This window comes from Haliaeetus leucocephalus, unplaced genomic scaffold, assembly GCF_000737465.1.
Source record: "Haliaeetus leucocephalus isolate CR32 unplaced genomic scaffold, Haliaeetus_leucocephalus-4.0 Scaffold228, whole genome shotgun sequence".
Taxonomy (NCBI): Eukaryota; Metazoa; Chordata; class Aves; order Accipitriformes; family Accipitridae; genus Haliaeetus; species Haliaeetus leucocephalus.
Window position 1 is genome coordinate 420,021 of NW_010972664.1, and position 18,342 is coordinate 438,362.

General features: G+C 38.6%; 1 protein-coding gene across 1 annotated transcript; it reads right to left on the reverse strand.

Moving 5' to 3' along the window:
- On the reverse strand, positions 1-15,617 carry CHODL (chondrolectin). The gene is made up of 7 exons (XM_010567629.1): positions 15,449-15,617; positions 11,529-11,841; positions 10,610-10,767; positions 7,227-7,274; positions 6,766-6,849; positions 4,628-4,730; positions 1-539 (listed from the first exon to the last, which is right to left on the reverse strand). Exons 1-7 carry the CDS (start codon positions 15,615-15,617, stop codon positions 455-457), a joined length of 960 nt encoding a protein of 319 aa, XP_010565931.1. The 3' UTR covers positions 1-454.
- Positions 15,618-18,342: the final 2,725 nt, after the last annotated feature.

Here is an 18,342-nt window from a genome sequence, read left to right on the forward strand (position 1 = left end):
TATAAAACATTTATGCAAAGATAAATAATTGTTACACTGTAAAATTGTCAGTTCCATTTACAGTACATCAACTAGGTTACAATGCACAAGAGACTAAAGGAAAGAAAGAGGGTTTGTTTAACTACAAACAGTCTTAAAACTGATATACATTGTAGATATTTCCCCATAAAAACTTCAAATGCTCTTTTCATTTCATTGCTCACAACTAGCTAACTTACATCTCTTAGCAAAATAAACACATACCCTTTATTTAGCATGGCATATTTTGTTACTGAATTAATAATCAAACATTATATAAAAATGATCTGAACATTTGCCTCAAGGGGGAGCTTACAGTTCATTCTTGTAGATCCTTTGCATTTTCAAGCCATTCCAAGCTAATGTTCTTTGACAACATTACAATACAGCCTGACTGCAAAATGTTATTTTTGCTTTGTTTTCAGTCAGTAAATCATTATACCTCCATGCTACTATCCTTCCTAGGCGTCTTTGAAATCCATAGTGTGGACTGGTTTGGACTGGTTTTTGTTCTTCCTTTACTGAAAAATAAAAATATAAACTATTTTCAGTGCATGTATGCCTTTGCAGTCCTGATTCAGTTTTGTGATCAGACCTGGGTATTTCCTCCCCTATTTGAAGGCCACCTTTGTTACTTTCATAGCATAGGTTCCCCATCCACAGAAGAGTCATGCCCATGCTGCACCAAGCACAGCACCACAGCAGTGGGTCGAGGTAAGCAACTGTTACCGAAGTTACCAGACCACCATGCTTAGCAGCACTCCTCCCAGGAACAGAATGACTTGGCCCATTGGTTTTGGGGGGTTTGGTTGTGGGTTTTTTTTCCAGTTCTCATTCAACCACACCTACTCATACAGTCATCTTCTCACAGATGGGTGCAGACACTGTTTGACCAGGGTGGTGGGAGGCTGGGTGTTTCCCACCTCTGGGGAGACATATGGGGGACAGGAACACACACGTCCCCCAGCACACATCCAACGTGCTCAGGGTGCAGCCCACCCACCCCGAGGAGGCAACTGCAACCCTGCCCACACGCACCCTGGAGCTGCACCCCCGTGACCATGGTATACTAACAGGTGCCAGTGTGTAGTGGTATGCTAGAAAGCCTCTTCCCTTCAGGGCTTGACCTAACTTCTGATGAAGTAATGGCACATGAATCTGACTGCTAGCAATGAATGACTGGTAGAAAGCTTCCTTTGGCCTAGTTTTCATTCAAAACTCCCAATAGTAGTTTTTGTGTTTGGGGTTTTTTTTAATAGAAAAGATAAAACTGGTTCCAAAAGTACTTGCTCTGCAACACTGCAAAAATGTTCACTCTAGTCTTTGCAGGGAGCCCTGAGGTACCCTGTAAGTTGATGCCAGTCTTTCCACGTGGCTAGCGTCTCTGCTACGACTGCCACAACACGCCACTTTCCCTCACTTAGATGACAGTGCGCTGCAGTCTAGGAAAAGAAGAGGCACTTCATGAGGCACTACAGCTGCATTTCAATCAAAATGTTTTAGTCTCTGGCAAGAATATTTCACACTGATCATTTTTTCCAATTAAGAAAAACCAGAGGAGGAGAAGTAGCCCTACATAATTCTGTAACTAAGTTGGAAACCTGAGAGGCAAGATCCCAACAGTCCTATACGTTCAGTTTCACTCCTTTCCTGGTGTGTAAATGTAAGCGAGTCTGAGTTGATTTAAAATGTACTTTGAGGGAGCTGGACGGTACGTAGTTTTTAGTCCCTCCAGACTTACCTCTGAAGTCCTACAAAGTAATGCATTATGTACCTGAGCCCATTGGAGTAATTGAAAAGACTCCCATTGGTTTCAGTGGACTTTAGATCAGGCCACAATGCTATAAACAAAGCAACTGCAATGAATCAAGTAGCTTCAGCACTTCTTTCCTTAAGAAACTGATTCACTACTTCCTTCCAGATTAATACAGCAAAATCAGGCATATTTTGTAAATTAATAATGAAATGCTTTGAATGAGTCCTTGCCACACATCAGGAACAATTTCTAAATACTTTGGATCAGAATTTTAGCTCTATAAAATAAGCTTATCTTCAGTGAACTGACGCTGATTTTCAACAGCTATACATCTGGTTCAGGAAATAGGTTTTAGTAAGAAAGGTAAAGAAGATGCAATAAATAGCTTGAGCACATCGCTGTTTTGACCATCAAATGCAATCATAGAAACTTAGAAATATACCAGGTTGGAATTTAAACTTTCTGCAAGGCATTCAGATGATAATGGAGATGGGTCTTTGAAGCAGTTTCTCCTTGCTTCCCTGGAAGAAATGAAAGGGAGAGCATCTAAGCATGAATGAGCTGATCATTTCTACTAGCTACAGGGAAGATGTTTTGCTTTGCCTTATTACTACCCTTTAAGAGCCCAACGCCAGGCAAAATTAGTCATGACCTTTCAAGCTAGGCATGTCCTGGTTGGCCATGGATTGTGGCTTTCAGAGGAAAGGTCACCATGTTGTGGAAGCCTAAAAAAGAATGAGAAGTCAGGTTCATTTGGGAAACTGGGGATCCCTCCGTGCCCAGCAGGACATAACCCCTTTCCTAAAGCTCTACAGTGTCCAGCTGATCAGTTCAAGTGGCTGCCTCTTTTTTTGATTTGCTTTTTGCCCAAGAACTGCGTATTTGTGATGAACCAAAATTATTCGCAAGGCATGTGGATATATAACTGAAAATAGATGAGGAAATTTTTTTTAAAAACAGAATTCTGTTTCAACAGATAAAAAAGAATTTTGGTGATACCGGAATATCCTTTTTTGACTTAAATGAATTTTAAAGAAAATTTGTTTAATTTTCTTTAATTAAAAGCTTTGGTGCAACCCAAAATGAACATCCTCAAAAAAACATCTGTTTTGATTCAAATCCATTTTCTCCCTTATTTTTGTGTCATTTAATCTACCAAACTAATCCGCTAACAGAAAAAGCACAGTCTTCCAAGCTGAATTTCCAATACCTGTGTCGTGCAATTTTTAAGTCTTGGAAGTTCAGATGAATTACTTCTGGATGAACTGCTATAGCATCAAAGGCCTGATCAAAGCCCACTGAAGTCAATACTACTATTTCTATTGATTTCAGTGGGCCATGAATCTCTGATTGTTTTCCCAGGAGTATTCAAGAGCTGAACCTTTTCTGGAGAGAGAAAGACCTGCCAGAAAAGGTATGAACACGTATGTCATGCTTACCAAGAAATCCAGGTCCAGTGTAATAAGGGTTCCAGATTTAGATTACTTATATAATTGCCATTGTTATACATATGATTCCTGTATTATTCTCTTTGCTTTGAGTTTCCAAACTTCTACAGCCCCAGCACTGAGGTTTGGATACCTTTCACAAGCATGAACTTGCCTGCCATAAGACACATTGGAAAGTGCACATTTTCCTTTTCTTTATAGGAAAGTGCATAAAATAAAGACACAATTTAGTTTATGATGCTCATAATATTGTTTCTTTATGATTACTTGTTTCAATGAGACATATTACTAAGGAGCGCTGCGAAGATCACCATACACTCACTCATACAGACATAAGCAGACTTGACATTTGGAGTGTTTTCTCACTTGAAATAAGATATTTCAACTATTAGCAGAAAATGCTAAATAAAAAACACAAAGAAAAAATAAAGACTAAAAGTAAGGAGGATGGTTTTTTTTTCTAATTTCCTAAAACAATGATATCATATTCCTTACTAGTATTCCTGCTCTTCAAGAGGGATAACAGCTTGTGAATCTGTTTATTCTGGGTTACCTTAACTTGAGAACACTTCCTGAAAAAAAGCTGCAGTATGAAAAGTATCCTTGAAAGTTTCAGAAAGATTAGTTAAAAAAGTATTATATGTTGTCATATCTTGGCATATCATATTTTGAGGGAGATAAAAAGTCCAAAGAATTTTAAAGCATGGCTTAAAAGATATCCTGTTTTATAGGCTGAAATGTTTCCTATTTGCATAATAATACATCTGTTTGATACTACACTATGTACACATATCTATTTACTTTATGCATCTTCTTTGGCAGATACATGATGTACAAAGGAGTTGCACTGGCATGTGGCTCAAAACATGTTTGCTTTTTGTGTTCAATTTGTCTGCTCCAGTGGTCCATCTGTTGCTCATATGGTATGCATACTGAAACTGCATTAAACAGCTGCCGGCCCCTTAGGTTTATCCTTGGAACAAATTGCACTTTTGGTCAGAAAGTGAGGTGAGTCCTTGAGTTCACCCTGTATCAGTGAGGACCCCACTATTATTTCCCTTAGCCCAGATGCTGTATAGGTGGTAATCATGATGAAAGAGGTAAAGAAAAAGTTCTGACAGTAGCTCAGCCTATCAAATGGTCAGCAAAGATATCTTCTTCATAAACAGATGAAGTTCTAATGGCAATATATTTTGAAAGACCTGGAACTCTTTCAGCATGTTGTGGAAAAGCCTGAAGGTGAATGTTCAGCTGTAACAGCTGTAAACTACTTAGATTTTAATAGATGAAAAAAAGCTTATTTGCATATTTGGGGACAGATGTAAGAAGTCTTTCAGTATGAATAGCTTGGCAATGGAAATATGAATTCTGCATTATAAGACCATTCTGCATTAGTAAATTTTACCTTTTATGAAGCATCTGGAAACAGCAAGTCCCAAAAGCCACCAGTATCAGCAGCAGTAGTGGTATAGTGGGTATTACGACATAAATTAGATTCGGAATTATACCTACAAGACAAAAGTTCTCATTAACAACTCCCATGTTGAAACTCTCTTAACCATGTGAGTAAGAATCTGGAGTAAAATATTAGAAATACATTAATTTACATAAAAGAACATTTATCCATTCTTTCTATAGGAAGAGCTCCAAAAAGTTAACTCAGCAATATCAAGAATAAAATAGTACTTTTCTGGTGATGTGCAAAACATATCTTAAGGGCTTAAATTCTGACATTTTTTATATGCATCAACGCAAGGTTTCCAATTTTGTAACTGAAAATTCAAGTATTTTAACAGAGTACATTTCACAGCCTATTATTTTTACAATCCATACAACCTGTCTACTCAGCTGCCCTTGCATGTTGGTTTCTCACCCATGCAGGACTACAACAGGAACAAACCCTGCTCTTGTCTCCCCATTCCTCTTAGACAAATGTACACTCTCCTTGACTAATCAGGAGAGTGCTAAAGGTGCTCCCCTGCAGGTCCCTGGACAAAAGGAGTGGGAAATAGTACAAGCTTGGACTCTATTATCTGCCTCCAATAGAGGATGGGGTCTACAACTTCCAGAAGGGTCTGACTGTTTTTCAGTAACTATATGCCTATCTTTTATAACAGTATACATTTAACGTACAAATCATGGAGACTTTCTTTCCCCTTGTCCTCTTTTGAACATATTTTCACTAGCAGGAATAAATGTGAATGTTCAGGTTGGGTTTCTGTGAGTTTTAGATGGAAAGTCTTTGCATGGTTTGTATAAATAGTTTTATTGATTTCAAAATACAGTTTATCAGTATATCCATTCCTCTGGATTTACAAACAACAGGAACATCAGTTAGGAAACTGGCTCAAATTGAGCCAATCAGCATGGAAATGGAGCACCAGCTTTCCATAACCCCACGGTGTAATCCTTAAAATCCTGAGTTGCTCCTTAGAGATGTTCAATTCCTTGAATTAAGGCCATGCTACAACTCTTCATGAACCTCAGGACTCCATTCATGACAAATTGCTTAAATGAAGTAGCTAGGAGCATTACAGCAAGCTCCTAGGCAGTAGGTACCTGTTTTCAAAACATCAAGTGTTATCTCTGCTAGAAATTTCAGCAAAGCATTTAATTCTTCCTAGCATGTGGAGTTTCTTAAAACACGGGGTACTTGGGGAAGTGTCCTGGTTTCAGCTGGGATAGAGTTAATTGTCTTCCTAGTAGCTGGTAAGGTCCTATGTTTTGAGTTCAGTATGAGAAGAATGTTGATAACACTGATGTTTTCACTTGTTGCTAAGTAGTGTTTAGTCTAAAGTCAAGGATTTTTCAGCTTCTCATGCCCAGCCAATAAGAAGGCTGGAGGGGCACAAGAAGTTGGCACAGGACACAGCCAGGGCACCTGACCCAAACTGGCCAACGGGGTATTCCATACCATGGGACGTCCCATCTAGTTTAGGAACTGGGAAGGGGGGGCGGGGAATCACTGCTCAGGGACTAGCTGGGTGTCGATCTGCAGGTGGTGACCAATTGCACTGCACATCATTTGTACATTCCAACCCTTTTATTACTATTATTGTCATTTTATTAGTGTTATCATTATTAGTTTCTTCTTTTCTGTTCTATTAAACAGTTCTTATCCCAACCCACGAGCTTTATTTCTTTTCCCAATTTTCTCCCCCATCCCACTGGGTGGAGGGGGAGTGAGTGACTGGCTGCGTGGGGCTTAGTTGTTGGCTGGGGTTAAACCACAACAGGGAGCTATGGCACAGTGCTTACCGAGACTCACCAGTGCTAGAGACAACAGTGCAGATTTCAAGGAATGCTAAACTGTAGATTTGGATAATAGTTTGGGTAGACATGGAAATAATTTGTTTCTGCAGGTACAAAGTGGACTGACTAAAACTCTTGAAATGTTATTCAAAAGTATATGCTTTCAGGGTACTTCCTGGGGAAATAGACTGCTTCCTCCCATTGACAAGGTTGGAAATTGTTAAAGATTAATTTAACTGAGTACACTGTTAATATTTTTACCAGAACACTAAATTCATATGAACACATTACCTGTTTCAGTAGCAATAACATGATACTGATCTTCTGGTTTGCTTGTGTCATAAGGATTTCCTGCTGGCACTGTTGGAAAAATATCTGAAAGGGATATCAGACATTTTAGGAAAACAGTGAGTAAAAAATATGGCTGTTATGTTGTTAAATTAATAGTAATTACATCTTAATTTATATTGGAAAGATGAACATTTTCAGGATTCATTAAACTGCTGGATATAAAAACAAACAGGATTTTATTGCAAAATTTGGATTACATCTGGAACAAGAATTATGAGCACTGCTATTCTGAACAATAGCCATATATTTGTAGCTATTGCTCTCTAAAGGATTGATTTTTCTTATGTTCCAATTCTAAACTATGCCTGTTAAACTTGAGTAATTTTGAAGGTTCTTGTAAGCTATCCTTATAATTATGTATTTACCATTGCAACTCAATTTAATGTTTCAAAATTTCTTACCGTAATCTGGCTCTGCTCTGTCTCCTAATTCTTTTTCTAAGACATTATCTGTTAAATCAATATTTGAAATTGATTGTTGAAGAATGAAAAATGTGTGTAATAAAACAGATGTTTTCATTATTTTGCATGCAGTATCACAGAAACATTCTCCAAAACAATAATTGCTTAATTATTCAGCATTTAATCTTATTACCAAAGACTAGTGTCAAATCACTTCTAGTTCATACTTTTTTGCTCCTTAGAAAAAGGCTATAGTTTATTCTAGTTCCAATTCTTGGTGGCCTCTGCTACGTTACTGGCTAAATCACTGAATCCCTTAATTTCTTGTGCTGAATAAAACTCCTAACATATTCAAAGTTTCATTTGTGCAGATGATCCTAAAACAATATAAGAAGTGTTCTTGATTAATACTTAAATCTTATTCACATTTTTAAATTAATGCTTACAGAATATTGGCTATGAAGCACAACAAAGCAGCACAAGTTTATGACTTTAGATGTCAGCTTCATGTAGTTTGGTTTTGCATCAGGCAGCCCCAAAATACAAATCATGGGCAGTGATACATCACATAAGCAAGTGAAATCACTAAAAGAGGAATGATAGTGTCATATTGTAATGCATCAGAAACTGGAGAACCAATTCATGGCTTTGAGCTTTTGAGCTCTATTGCAGACGCTTGCAAGTTTACTTATGGCTATTGTTACAACTAAAAGTTTACAAAGATTACAGAATTAATTACCTCATATTGGGCTTAGGAGTGGAATCTGCATGATTGGTTGAATACCATTCCTTTATGGTAAGATTATATTAACATAATAGTGCTATGAGCCTGCAGTTCTGAGTGTCCTGATACGCACAAAATGCTGGGAGAAATCAAAGAAGCAATAAAGCCTACTAGAACAAAGGCAATTATTTCATCTACTCTGGTAAAAACTGGCTACGTTGGGCCATATACAAAGATATCAAAATACCACAAGAACTGAGTTGCTGGCTCTAGACAGCAGAAGAGGAGATGAGTTTTTCATTTGATTGCATAATCAAGCCTACAGGAGCTGGACAAGAACTAAATGTGGTTGCAATTACCAACCTATAATTAAATTTAAGATCGCTGAATGATCAATATGATCTAAAGCCAGACTGAACACTGCAACAGTAAATACTGTCAAGGGAGGTACTATAAAAAGGGCTTAGAAAAATGGAAGTGACTACCAGAAACGTAGCTGCTGCTTGAGTAAGACTGCTTAATAAGTTCACTGCCCTGAACTTGCCGCTGATACAGTTAGATACAACTTCATCATGGTCACCTACAAACCTACGTGTTTTGGTCTGTGACTCGTATCATACACCATATACTCAAAACAGACAGGAAAGTTGTGAAAAACAATATACTCAGATAAAGTAAGATTCAATATGCGTGTGGCACTTTAATACTCCTGGTAAAATGGATGCATTTTGTATTGCAAATGGCTGACGTTGAAGCTATTACAGTAATTTGGGGTGGGGGAGGAAGGACATTTGTAAGTCTCACGACTTTATATAGCAAATATAATTTTCTTACAAACACTGTGGTACTTTCTTCAGGCAGTGAAAGAAATGTCATATACCTATTTATATACATTTATGTATCTACTCCTCTTCTCCATGTGATAGAAAAACATATTTCTGAAGAATAGTCTGTTTTGCTAAAGAGCACAATTCCAACAGCTTGCAAAATAAATAGATACAATTCAGTAGTACTGTATTTAGCTTCATGACAACATCAGTCCTAATAATAATCTACTTATATATTGTTTGCCTTATTATATGCTTCATTATACACCAGTAATCTATTTCTACATAGTGAAAGAAATATGAATTAATTTTCATTGTTACTGTTATCACTTTGTTTTCTGCCAATCCAAAATACCCGGCATTTTTTCAGATGGTGAAAGCAATAGGGAAAAATCAACTCTCTATCACATCTCAACTAGAATGGTAAGTAGTTTACTATTACAGAATAATTATTTCACTTAAATTTGTTTGGTTTTAAAGTTATGAAATATACTTGAAACTGAGCCCTTTTAATCAAACCTGTATTTTCTGACAAAAAAATGTTGTTATTTTACAACTTAAAACATTTTTATTGTGCTCTCATTTCAAAATAACTGTGATCAGTTGTAAAAGTAATAAAATTGTGTACATTCCTTGAACTGCCTATGTGACCAAGATGAAAACTGAGCACCATAAGGTAGTGATAGTCACTAATAATTTTAGAAGCAGGAACAGATTTGGAGGCCGGGGGGGGGGGGGGTAAAATGTGTGGGTATATCAAGCCTTCCAAGTAAATAATACTTGCTTGCAATATTAATTGCCATTAATATCCTCATTAAGATATTAGACAGTGAGAAAGCTATATATCCACCAAAACCAGAGGAAGAAGATAGCCTGAATCTCTACAGACAGATGGATCTCTACAAAGACTGTGATTATTGCTAGATCATGAGCATAAAGCAGGTAGGAAACTGCAGAATTAGGTAAATCAAATAGCTGCTAAGAGTAGAATTTGATATGCATTCTGACTTTCAGCTTAGTTTTTGAAAAGCAGACACACCATAAATTATTTGAAAATACTTGCATAATCCTGTTGAAAAACATGTTTTCTTTTACTGTAAGTACCACCAAAAGTAGAAACTGCTACAGGCTCAACTTGAAAGTTTACTTTTCACCTCCTTTTTCTGTTTGCACAAAGTTCTAGTTTATAGTTCATGTTTCCTCTACTGACATATACAGAACCTATGTCATGTCTGGAAGTACAGCCAAATTGTCTAAGATCTGGCTTTTTCTGTCACCATCTGAACTAGTGTGCATCTGCTTTTTATATCTATAAATCTACAGGCATGAATGCAGAATTTTCTTCCTGCTGTTCTAGACCTCATTCTTTAAGCCAAAATTTTTGAAACAGCCATCACACTTAAGTTGGTATAAAACGGCAGAGGTCTGCAACTACAAGGACAGTGTAATTTTTTTTTTTTTTTTTTTTTACAGTAGGACCAAGAGATATCTTGGTCATTCTACTTGATAGCGAGCAAGGAAAGTAGCAAATGGCCACTTAAAACACTTTGCGGAAAATAAAATAACTAGTGAATGAGTTAAATCAAAGTAAAGCTGGGAATGCATGATAGTGAAGCTAACCTTGAAAACATTCTTATTGAATACAGATAGGTTTAAATTATCACTAGATTTGCTATATTATATCCCCTGTTAATGTCAGCTCAGGCACTCACACATCAAAGGAGTCAGTACAGCAGGCCACAAGACATTTGCAGATTCCCTCACAAAACAAGAAGCAATTATTTTTGTAAGCAAGTGTCTCACCTGTGAAATATAAATTTAGTTTCACCTACCTGGGCCATACTTGCAGATAAAATTGTGCTTCATGTTGCACCTATCATCATTCCATTGATAAAGGTATGGCCCTCCCAGGCCAGGGTTTGCAGTTGGCTGATGATACATCACAACACAGGCTTCACTTCCACAGGAAGGCTCATCTGTATACCAATTTCTAGTAGTACACATAAAGACAAACTTTCAAATTTTGAAGGTAAGGTTCATCAGGATGCCAAGACAAGGAGTTTACATCAATGAAGACATGTCAACCCCAGTGGCCCCATCCTCTTCAAAGCTATGCTGCATTTCCCACAACTCCTCTGTGAAAGGACTTTAGGGCCTGGGCTCCATATCTCTGCATCTTAAAAAAGATTTTGACCAATCAAAGCACCTCTGCAGAAATAACACCCTACTGCTCTGCTACCTGTTTGTTTTCCTTCCTATCTGACTCTTACCTGCCCCTTTGTCCTGCTGCTACTCTGGTCTTTGGCTTAATCAGGAAATTAAAGGCTTTTCAAAAGACAGGGTAGAAACAGAATAATTTACACTAAGTAACATGCATTAATTTACTTAGTGGCTGGCTCCCTGATTTGAGGCAGCCAGAGTCTTGCAGAACTTGTCTGCCTGCTTTCAGACCATATCTTAAAGACTGTGTGTGTGGCCGGAAAAACTCCAAAAGCCATACAGAGGCAAACTCCTGAGATGGGAGGAAAGAAAACTGTAGGCTGAAGCCACGCTTATGTCATGCTTTTACCGCTACAAATTCAAACCCCTGGCTGCCACCTCCCATTTAGCTGGAGATGTTAAGGAGGGAAGCTACTAACCTCATGAGGCAGCAAGTCTTCAGGCTTCTTTCTAGAAGACCTAACTTGCCAGGCATTTCATTCTCCATTTCTTTCCATGAAACCTTCTCAATAAGCAGTTTTACAGACTTACCTGAATGGTGAAATACTTCCATCAGCCCACTGGTAGAGGTCAGGGCAAGCACTTGAGGTGGCTAGTCCGTCACCACTTCTCCACAACCCAATCCAGAAATCACCATCAGAAATCCCAGAGCCTGATTTAGTGAGGTTTTGTAACATGTTTTCTATTAGCTGCTGCTCAGCTTCACTTTCCACGCTCAGTAAAGCCCCACCATCAATTTCACAAGCTTGACGGGCCTCCTGAAAGCCCACACGTCTAGACAAGTCCTGGAAATAAGCTAACTTGTAACAAGAACGCTTGAAGTCACCATAGCACACCTTTTGACCTGAAAAATATAAATATGAGAGTGTTTAGAACAAAGTAACAAATATCACAACTAAAAAAAAAAAGCACAGAATGCATACAGGGATGAAGAAAGACAGTAGGTTTTTTTCTTGTGCCCTCATCTGAAAGGACTCATGGCAATACATTGACACTGCTGAAAATCTTAGCTTTAATTTGGATTGAAAACATCATACAGTTCATGGGAATCTATGGCTTTCTTCCCAAGGCCTGTGAAAGTCTCCAAGACACTGATGATTCCCACTAACTTCTAGAAAAATATTCTCTACTTTAATGACTGTACCATCAGGCCTCTCTGTTAAAGCCAGGATGTTTGGAGGGTATTTTCTGAACTATTTCATACTAATGGACCAACTCCACTTTTATTTTGTAATCAAAGCTATTTGATCAGAAACAATTGTTTTAAATTCTCAATTTTAGTGGCAAGAAGCAGTTAGCAGTTTCTTGATTCTGCTATCTAGACTTGAGAGGCTGTATTCACAAGGACCTCATAGCTACTCTTTGGTATAATGTGTCTAAGTACCACCTGTAAGTGTATGTGGAAGGAGAGTGTCTGCCCCTTTAAGGGTATCTGGTTGACGACTTTTTCAGTGCAAAAAGGAATAATAAGAAAAGGAATGAAACAGACACAAACACGGCAGGAAAACATAATGGAGAAAAACACGAAAAAAACACCTCATTAGGCACACTAATTGGTGGGCTATCTAGATAATGCAGGCAAATAGGATTTTGCAACTTGATGAGCATCTTGGGGGAGTTGGTGGTCCTATGCAATCTGATGAGGGACCATGCAGGGTTAAGGAATGGGGAGGAGCAAAGGGGGAACAGACAAAAAGGGGCCAGTCACCTGTAAAACAGGTGTGTGTGCCTCTGCATGTGTGCCTTCCCTAGTGACCTTCTATCTCTGCCAGCTGAGGAGGAGGGGGGGACTTGGCTGCCTATGTTTATGTAGGTCCTGCACTCTGGTGCTGTTGAAGACAGCACCTTGCCTGCGGCAATCTGTGTGACAGCCATGTCAGTGTCCTGTCTGTGGGGCACTGAGATATCTGCTCAACTTTGCTACTGGTTGAACCAGCAAAGGGGAAAGCAGCAGCCACATCCCTCAGCTCAGACAGAGGCCCTGGGAACCAGGATGGGCACCAGCAGCCAGGCAGGAGAGAGTCCTGGGACTGGAGGTGCTGGAGGAGCTGGCCACACTCTTAACATCGCTTAACACAGCCAACAGAAACTCCAGATATTAGTAGATATCACAACACTATCCAGATACCACAAAGAAGCCTTGTGATGCTTTCAAAAAGCACTAGATCTACTGCATTTACACTGGTTTTCCCTTGCCCTTCAGAGTTACATTTGTGGAAGGAATCAAAGGCCAAATGAAGAAATAATGTTTATTCCTTCCAGTTCTTTGACTGAGAAAGACACATACCTTTTTTCATAAAAAGGAAAATTAATTATCATCATCTTCAACTAGTGAGATTCTCTTGAGTTTATTCAACATATGTAAGGTGTGGAATGAACAAACTCATCAGCTGCAGCTGAACTCAGTATGTTTATTTGGGGACAGGAGAAGGGTTCTAAATATAAGTAAGCTAACCATGTCTTTTAAAAAAAATCAAGTTTTTTCAATATGGAAAATTATCATTGGAGAAGAAAAGTAGGAGAGTTATTTTGCTAACTAAGGATTACTAAAGGATACCAAAGTAATAAGAATTAAAAGACATTATCTAGATTGTTTAGAAATCAACAAATTTTATCATTTTACTGGAAAATTTGGCAAGGACAGTATTTTATTGTACCATGTCAGTTCTGCATTTGGAAATGTTATATTTACTCTCACTCTTAAGCAAACCCAGATACACGACTCATGTAAACAACCCTTTGGCTTTACCTCTGAATAGGTTTTATCATGTTAAAAGAGAAGTTGTAATTTTTCACTGGGAAACAGCAACATCCTCCTGTAATTTAAGCTGTACTTAAGCTTTTTAAGCCAGTGTTTTTGTATACACAAAGAATAAACGTAGAAGCGAACAAAAAGCCTAAAAGGTACAATAAAGTTAATTCTTCTTTATTCAGTGTTGCTTCATTTTTGTATTTAATGACAAGTAGCATACTTAGATTGCATACAGCACAAGAGCTGACTGAAGACTTCTCTACATTTGCACAGAACAGTTTCAAGAATTTGCAGACAATAAGCAGACTGTATCAAAGCTGCATGAATATAGGAACGTAAAAACAGGATCACCTCATGACTTTTAGCTAAAGTAACTTTTATTTTGGGGATCTTTTCTATTGTGGAAAGCTAAATTATAGCGGCAGGGGGGATAAACGATGTTTAGTTTTCTAGTGTTTCCTACAATTCCTGTAATCTTTCTCAAAAATAAATCTCTGAAACCTTTTCTTTATGATATCCTATTAAAGTTCATCTGGGAGAAGGACTGTCAGTAAGAGAAGTATCTTTGCGGTCTCATTCTTACTTCGGCTTGGCAGACACACTTCTGAAAAGTCCCTTGTTTATCAGCAATCTGCCAAAATAATACAGGAACAAGAATAACCTAATGTAAGGACAAGCTTGTGCCACATATATCCATGGAAAAAGCCAGGCTCTGAGATCAGGAAGAGAGCACCTATTTGGACTTTCTCTGATAATGTCCTGACAATATTGTGTGTGCCCAAATTCCTTTCCTGCCACTTCCCTTTACTCATATAGGTTAAGAGCCTTGCTATCATTGAAAGTAGTAAGAGCCATAGTCCTAGCTGAGCAATGGTGCTGAATAATCAAGGGGCAAACCCTTTGTTAGAGATGCATATAAAATAATAGGTTTCTTCATAAGACTTCTTTGAACAAAAAGAAAAAAAATACCACTGTTAAAGTAACAAAGTGATAACTCTAAATGCTCAAAAGTGGGAACTGCAAGAATGAAAGCTTCATGTGAAATCAGAGCTCATTCCCTTAATCTATAACACTGCGATTCACATTTTTTTTTAACATGATCATCACCTTTTTATTTTCCCCAGGAGCTCTGTCTCATTGACAGGACAGAGTGCACAGTGAAGGAGGAGCTGATCAACATTTTGATCCTCACCACTGGGTGAGTGACAATGGCTTATTGCCAGAGTACACATATATACATAACAGTGCAAACATCCAAAGGCTAGCACTGAATTATGCAGGACACTAATCATTTACAAGGAAAAGGGACCAAACCTGTCCCTGTAACTAAAGATTGGATTAGCATTAATTCAAGATGAATATGCAGATTTATGGAGAATCCTTTATCCATTGTCTTGTTCTTTTTATATCCCAGACAATTTTTAGAAATAAACTCATGATTCCTTTCATTCTGTGCACATAGTCCTCCATGACACCAAGTAGTAAGTTATGAGCAAATTCAGATATCAAAATACCCCTGCCATGATTTCAGTTATGCAGGAACGTTCAATCCACTGAGATGAGTGGGCTTGCCACTACTGATCTCAATTCCTGTGCTGTGCCTCCCTTTCATGGGAAAATAGCTAGCTTTTCATCCATAACAAAGACATCAGCTCCCCTTCCCTGTGTGTTTCTCAGGTGGCTGAAGTGCCCCCCTCACTCTCTGTTCTCACACACAGTCTCTGCTCTTCCATGACTCTCCCAAAACCTGAATCAAATGACCTCTCCGTCAGGACAACCGGGTCCTTGCTGGCTAACGGACCAAGCTTCTTCAGGGTACTTATCTCCCAGTCAGCTGCTGCACAGACACTCACATTGCCAAATGGCATGTGCTGTATCTGAGCTGCTATAAGGTTTGCGTCCGTAAGCCCCAAGTTGTACTGTACACTGGTCCAATGCAGAAGTTGTATCAGTGTGAAGGCACAGCTCCATTACCCGCACTCAGCTGAGGAAACTAGGTGGGACTGTTCAGAGCAGGGAGGAGAAGGACAGGCACTTGTGATGCACAGTGACAGCAGAGTTGCTCAATAGATGCTACTGCAGTCCCTAATAGGTGTCCAGTAACAGCTTGCTGTTGTTGTGCAGTTGGAGCAGGAAGCCCTCTTGGATCTACCCAGAATACGGATGTGAAGGCCCAAGCTGTACCCAAGGGTTTATCCGAAAGGGTTAGTTAAAATCTTGAAACTTTGTGTGCAAACTTTTTTTTTCTTCCCCTAAACTGATCTGAATCATTTTTGAGGATACCATTGCTAATGCAGATGTTTCTGCAGGGTTAAATAACTCTGAAATCAAGCATTATAAAGTGAAAGAACTGAACAAGTGAAAATTTGTGTACAATCCAACTCCTAAATTACTTCTCTTTCCTTTGTTGCTCTCTACACCTGTGGCAAAAGAAATAATTTCCTCCTTACAGGCTGATCATTTCTGCAAGAATATACCTCTAGAACACAACAGAGAAAACAGCAAGAAACCAAGAAATATTTGTCATTAAGACCCATCCGGTGTGAATGAAGTATGTGATGCAGAGTAGTAAGCTTTCTGGAAGAAGCTGTGAAATTTTTTTTCCTAGTTAATTTAGTCCCTGTGTTTAGGCAATGACCTTCTCTGAATCCTTTCTTTCTTCTTTTGAAGGGGACTTTTATCTGCTGTAGCAGAGTTAGTTCAATGTGTTAATGCAAATCTGCAGTTGTGCCTTAATAGCTGGCAAATCAGTCAGTGTTTTAGTGCTCCTCTTGGAACACGCTGAGATGTCAAGTTTTTGAGCTTCATTTTTTACAGCTTTCTCTCACTACTAATTTCTGAACTACAAAGCAGAAATAATTTACCAGTGAAAAATGACAGAATGGACCACATTCTATAGCAGACAAGATAAGCATGGAAACATTAACTATGGGCTATTTTACCTTCTAACATCTTGGCAGCAGACAAGACTCCACTGTTAATTCTAAAGCAACATCTGCTATTTCAACTGTATAAATTGAATTCCAATTTTTCTGTCACAATTGACTGGAAATTAGATTTGTAAGCAAGTCTATTGGAATGAATCAGGCTAAGATACTACGTCATGTGAATAAATATAGGCAAGTTAGGCCTTTACAACCTTTCCACAAAGTCTGCCCCATGCTGCTTGAGAGATGAAAGAAAACATGAAGGAAAACATTGTTTCATTACAGGGCATCCAGAAAGGAAAAAAAGAAGAGCATATTATTGTATTTAGTCCTCCCTTCAGCATGAGACCAAAGATCTAACTAATTAATTTAATAAGATCTAAGAACTCATTCTTACTGTTTTCCATTACAAATGCTCAGACAAGTTAAGGTTTCAACCAACCCTGCCTGGCTATCCGCAGATGTGAAGGTGGAGTGCTTATAACCTTCCTTTCATGGAATATATCAGCTCCTTAATCCTTGACCCACCTTCCCTCACCAAAGCAGAACAGCCCAGACTCTGGTCAGAAGCAGGCACAGCAATAGGCAAAACACGTACTTGCCTTGGTGTCCTCAACCCACACCTTACATTCTCAACAGCTGCTTTCTTGCCTGTTGAGGGAAGAGTGCTGTGTTGAAGCAACAACTAACTGACAAAGACAGTTCTTCTCTCTTTTCCCACTTGCAAAACTGCAAGATTAGGTCTCCCCAGTTTCCTTAATGGAAACATCTCCAGGTTTGTTCTTTCTACCCCTCCTCCATACACTAGCTATACAAGATAGCTCTGGCCCTGTTCCCTCAGCCTTAGCAGCTCTAGTTGCCTACTGCAGAGAACCTGAACTGGCTGAAATTCCCTTGCACTCACTTTGTCTCACCAGCCCATTAGCTGAAGAAAGCAAGTACTTGTTCTAAGAAGTGCTAGTTACCATTTCCATCCATATGGACCAGTTTTCATCTTTGGGTGTCACACAGCAGCTCCATAGTAGAATGTTTTGACATTAACATTAAAACAAAGATAGCTTTTAGTTGAAATACTTGATACGTGGTTAAAAATTTTCTGCAGATAATTCTGCAGGACAAAAAAAACAATCTCCTTCAAGAAAAGGAGAAAAAGCAAATTCTCAGCTGGCATTTCAATCTATTGTTTCTCCATTATGTTTTAAAGATGATGCTTAATTAAACAGAAATACTAAGTTCCTTTAGGTCTGTCATGACAGAAGTTATAGCAAAATATCATTTAGAAACAAAAGTACCCAGCTCAAAGACTCACCCTGAGAGCATCAGGCTCAGTCCTAACTACACCCCCATAGGCCATGAGGGGCACAAAAGTTATCTTGAATAACACATATGACTCAGCTGCAGGTTTTGAAGATGTCAGGTAGAAGATAAGCTCGCTACTGGTAAATCCCATTGCTCTTCCTCTTGCACCTCAAACTAACCTACAGTCCAGGGTCCACTACCATTAGCATCCACCTAGATTAGTGGGGAAGAGCAGCTGCACATGCATAGCATATGTGAGGAAAGAACAAAGGAATGCACAAAGCCTGCAGTCCATTATGTTTTCATACTGTGACTTTTTTTCTTCCCAAGATAATAGATTCAGCAGAAACAAAGGAACATTTTGTAC

Coding starts and splice junctions, on each gene's coding strand:
- CHODL (XM_010567629.1), bottom strand. CDS start 15,617: ATGCCATTTGGCAATGTGAGTGTCTGTGCAGCAGCTGACTGGGAGATA. Junction 7,275..10,609: donor TATCTGCAAGTATGGCCCAG/GTAGGTGAAACT, acceptor TTGATTTAACAG/ATAATGTCTTAGAAAAAGAA. Junction 540..4,627: donor TTCCAGATGCTTCATAAAAG/GTAAAATTTACT, acceptor TTTATTTTTCAG/TAAAGGAAGAACAAAAACCA.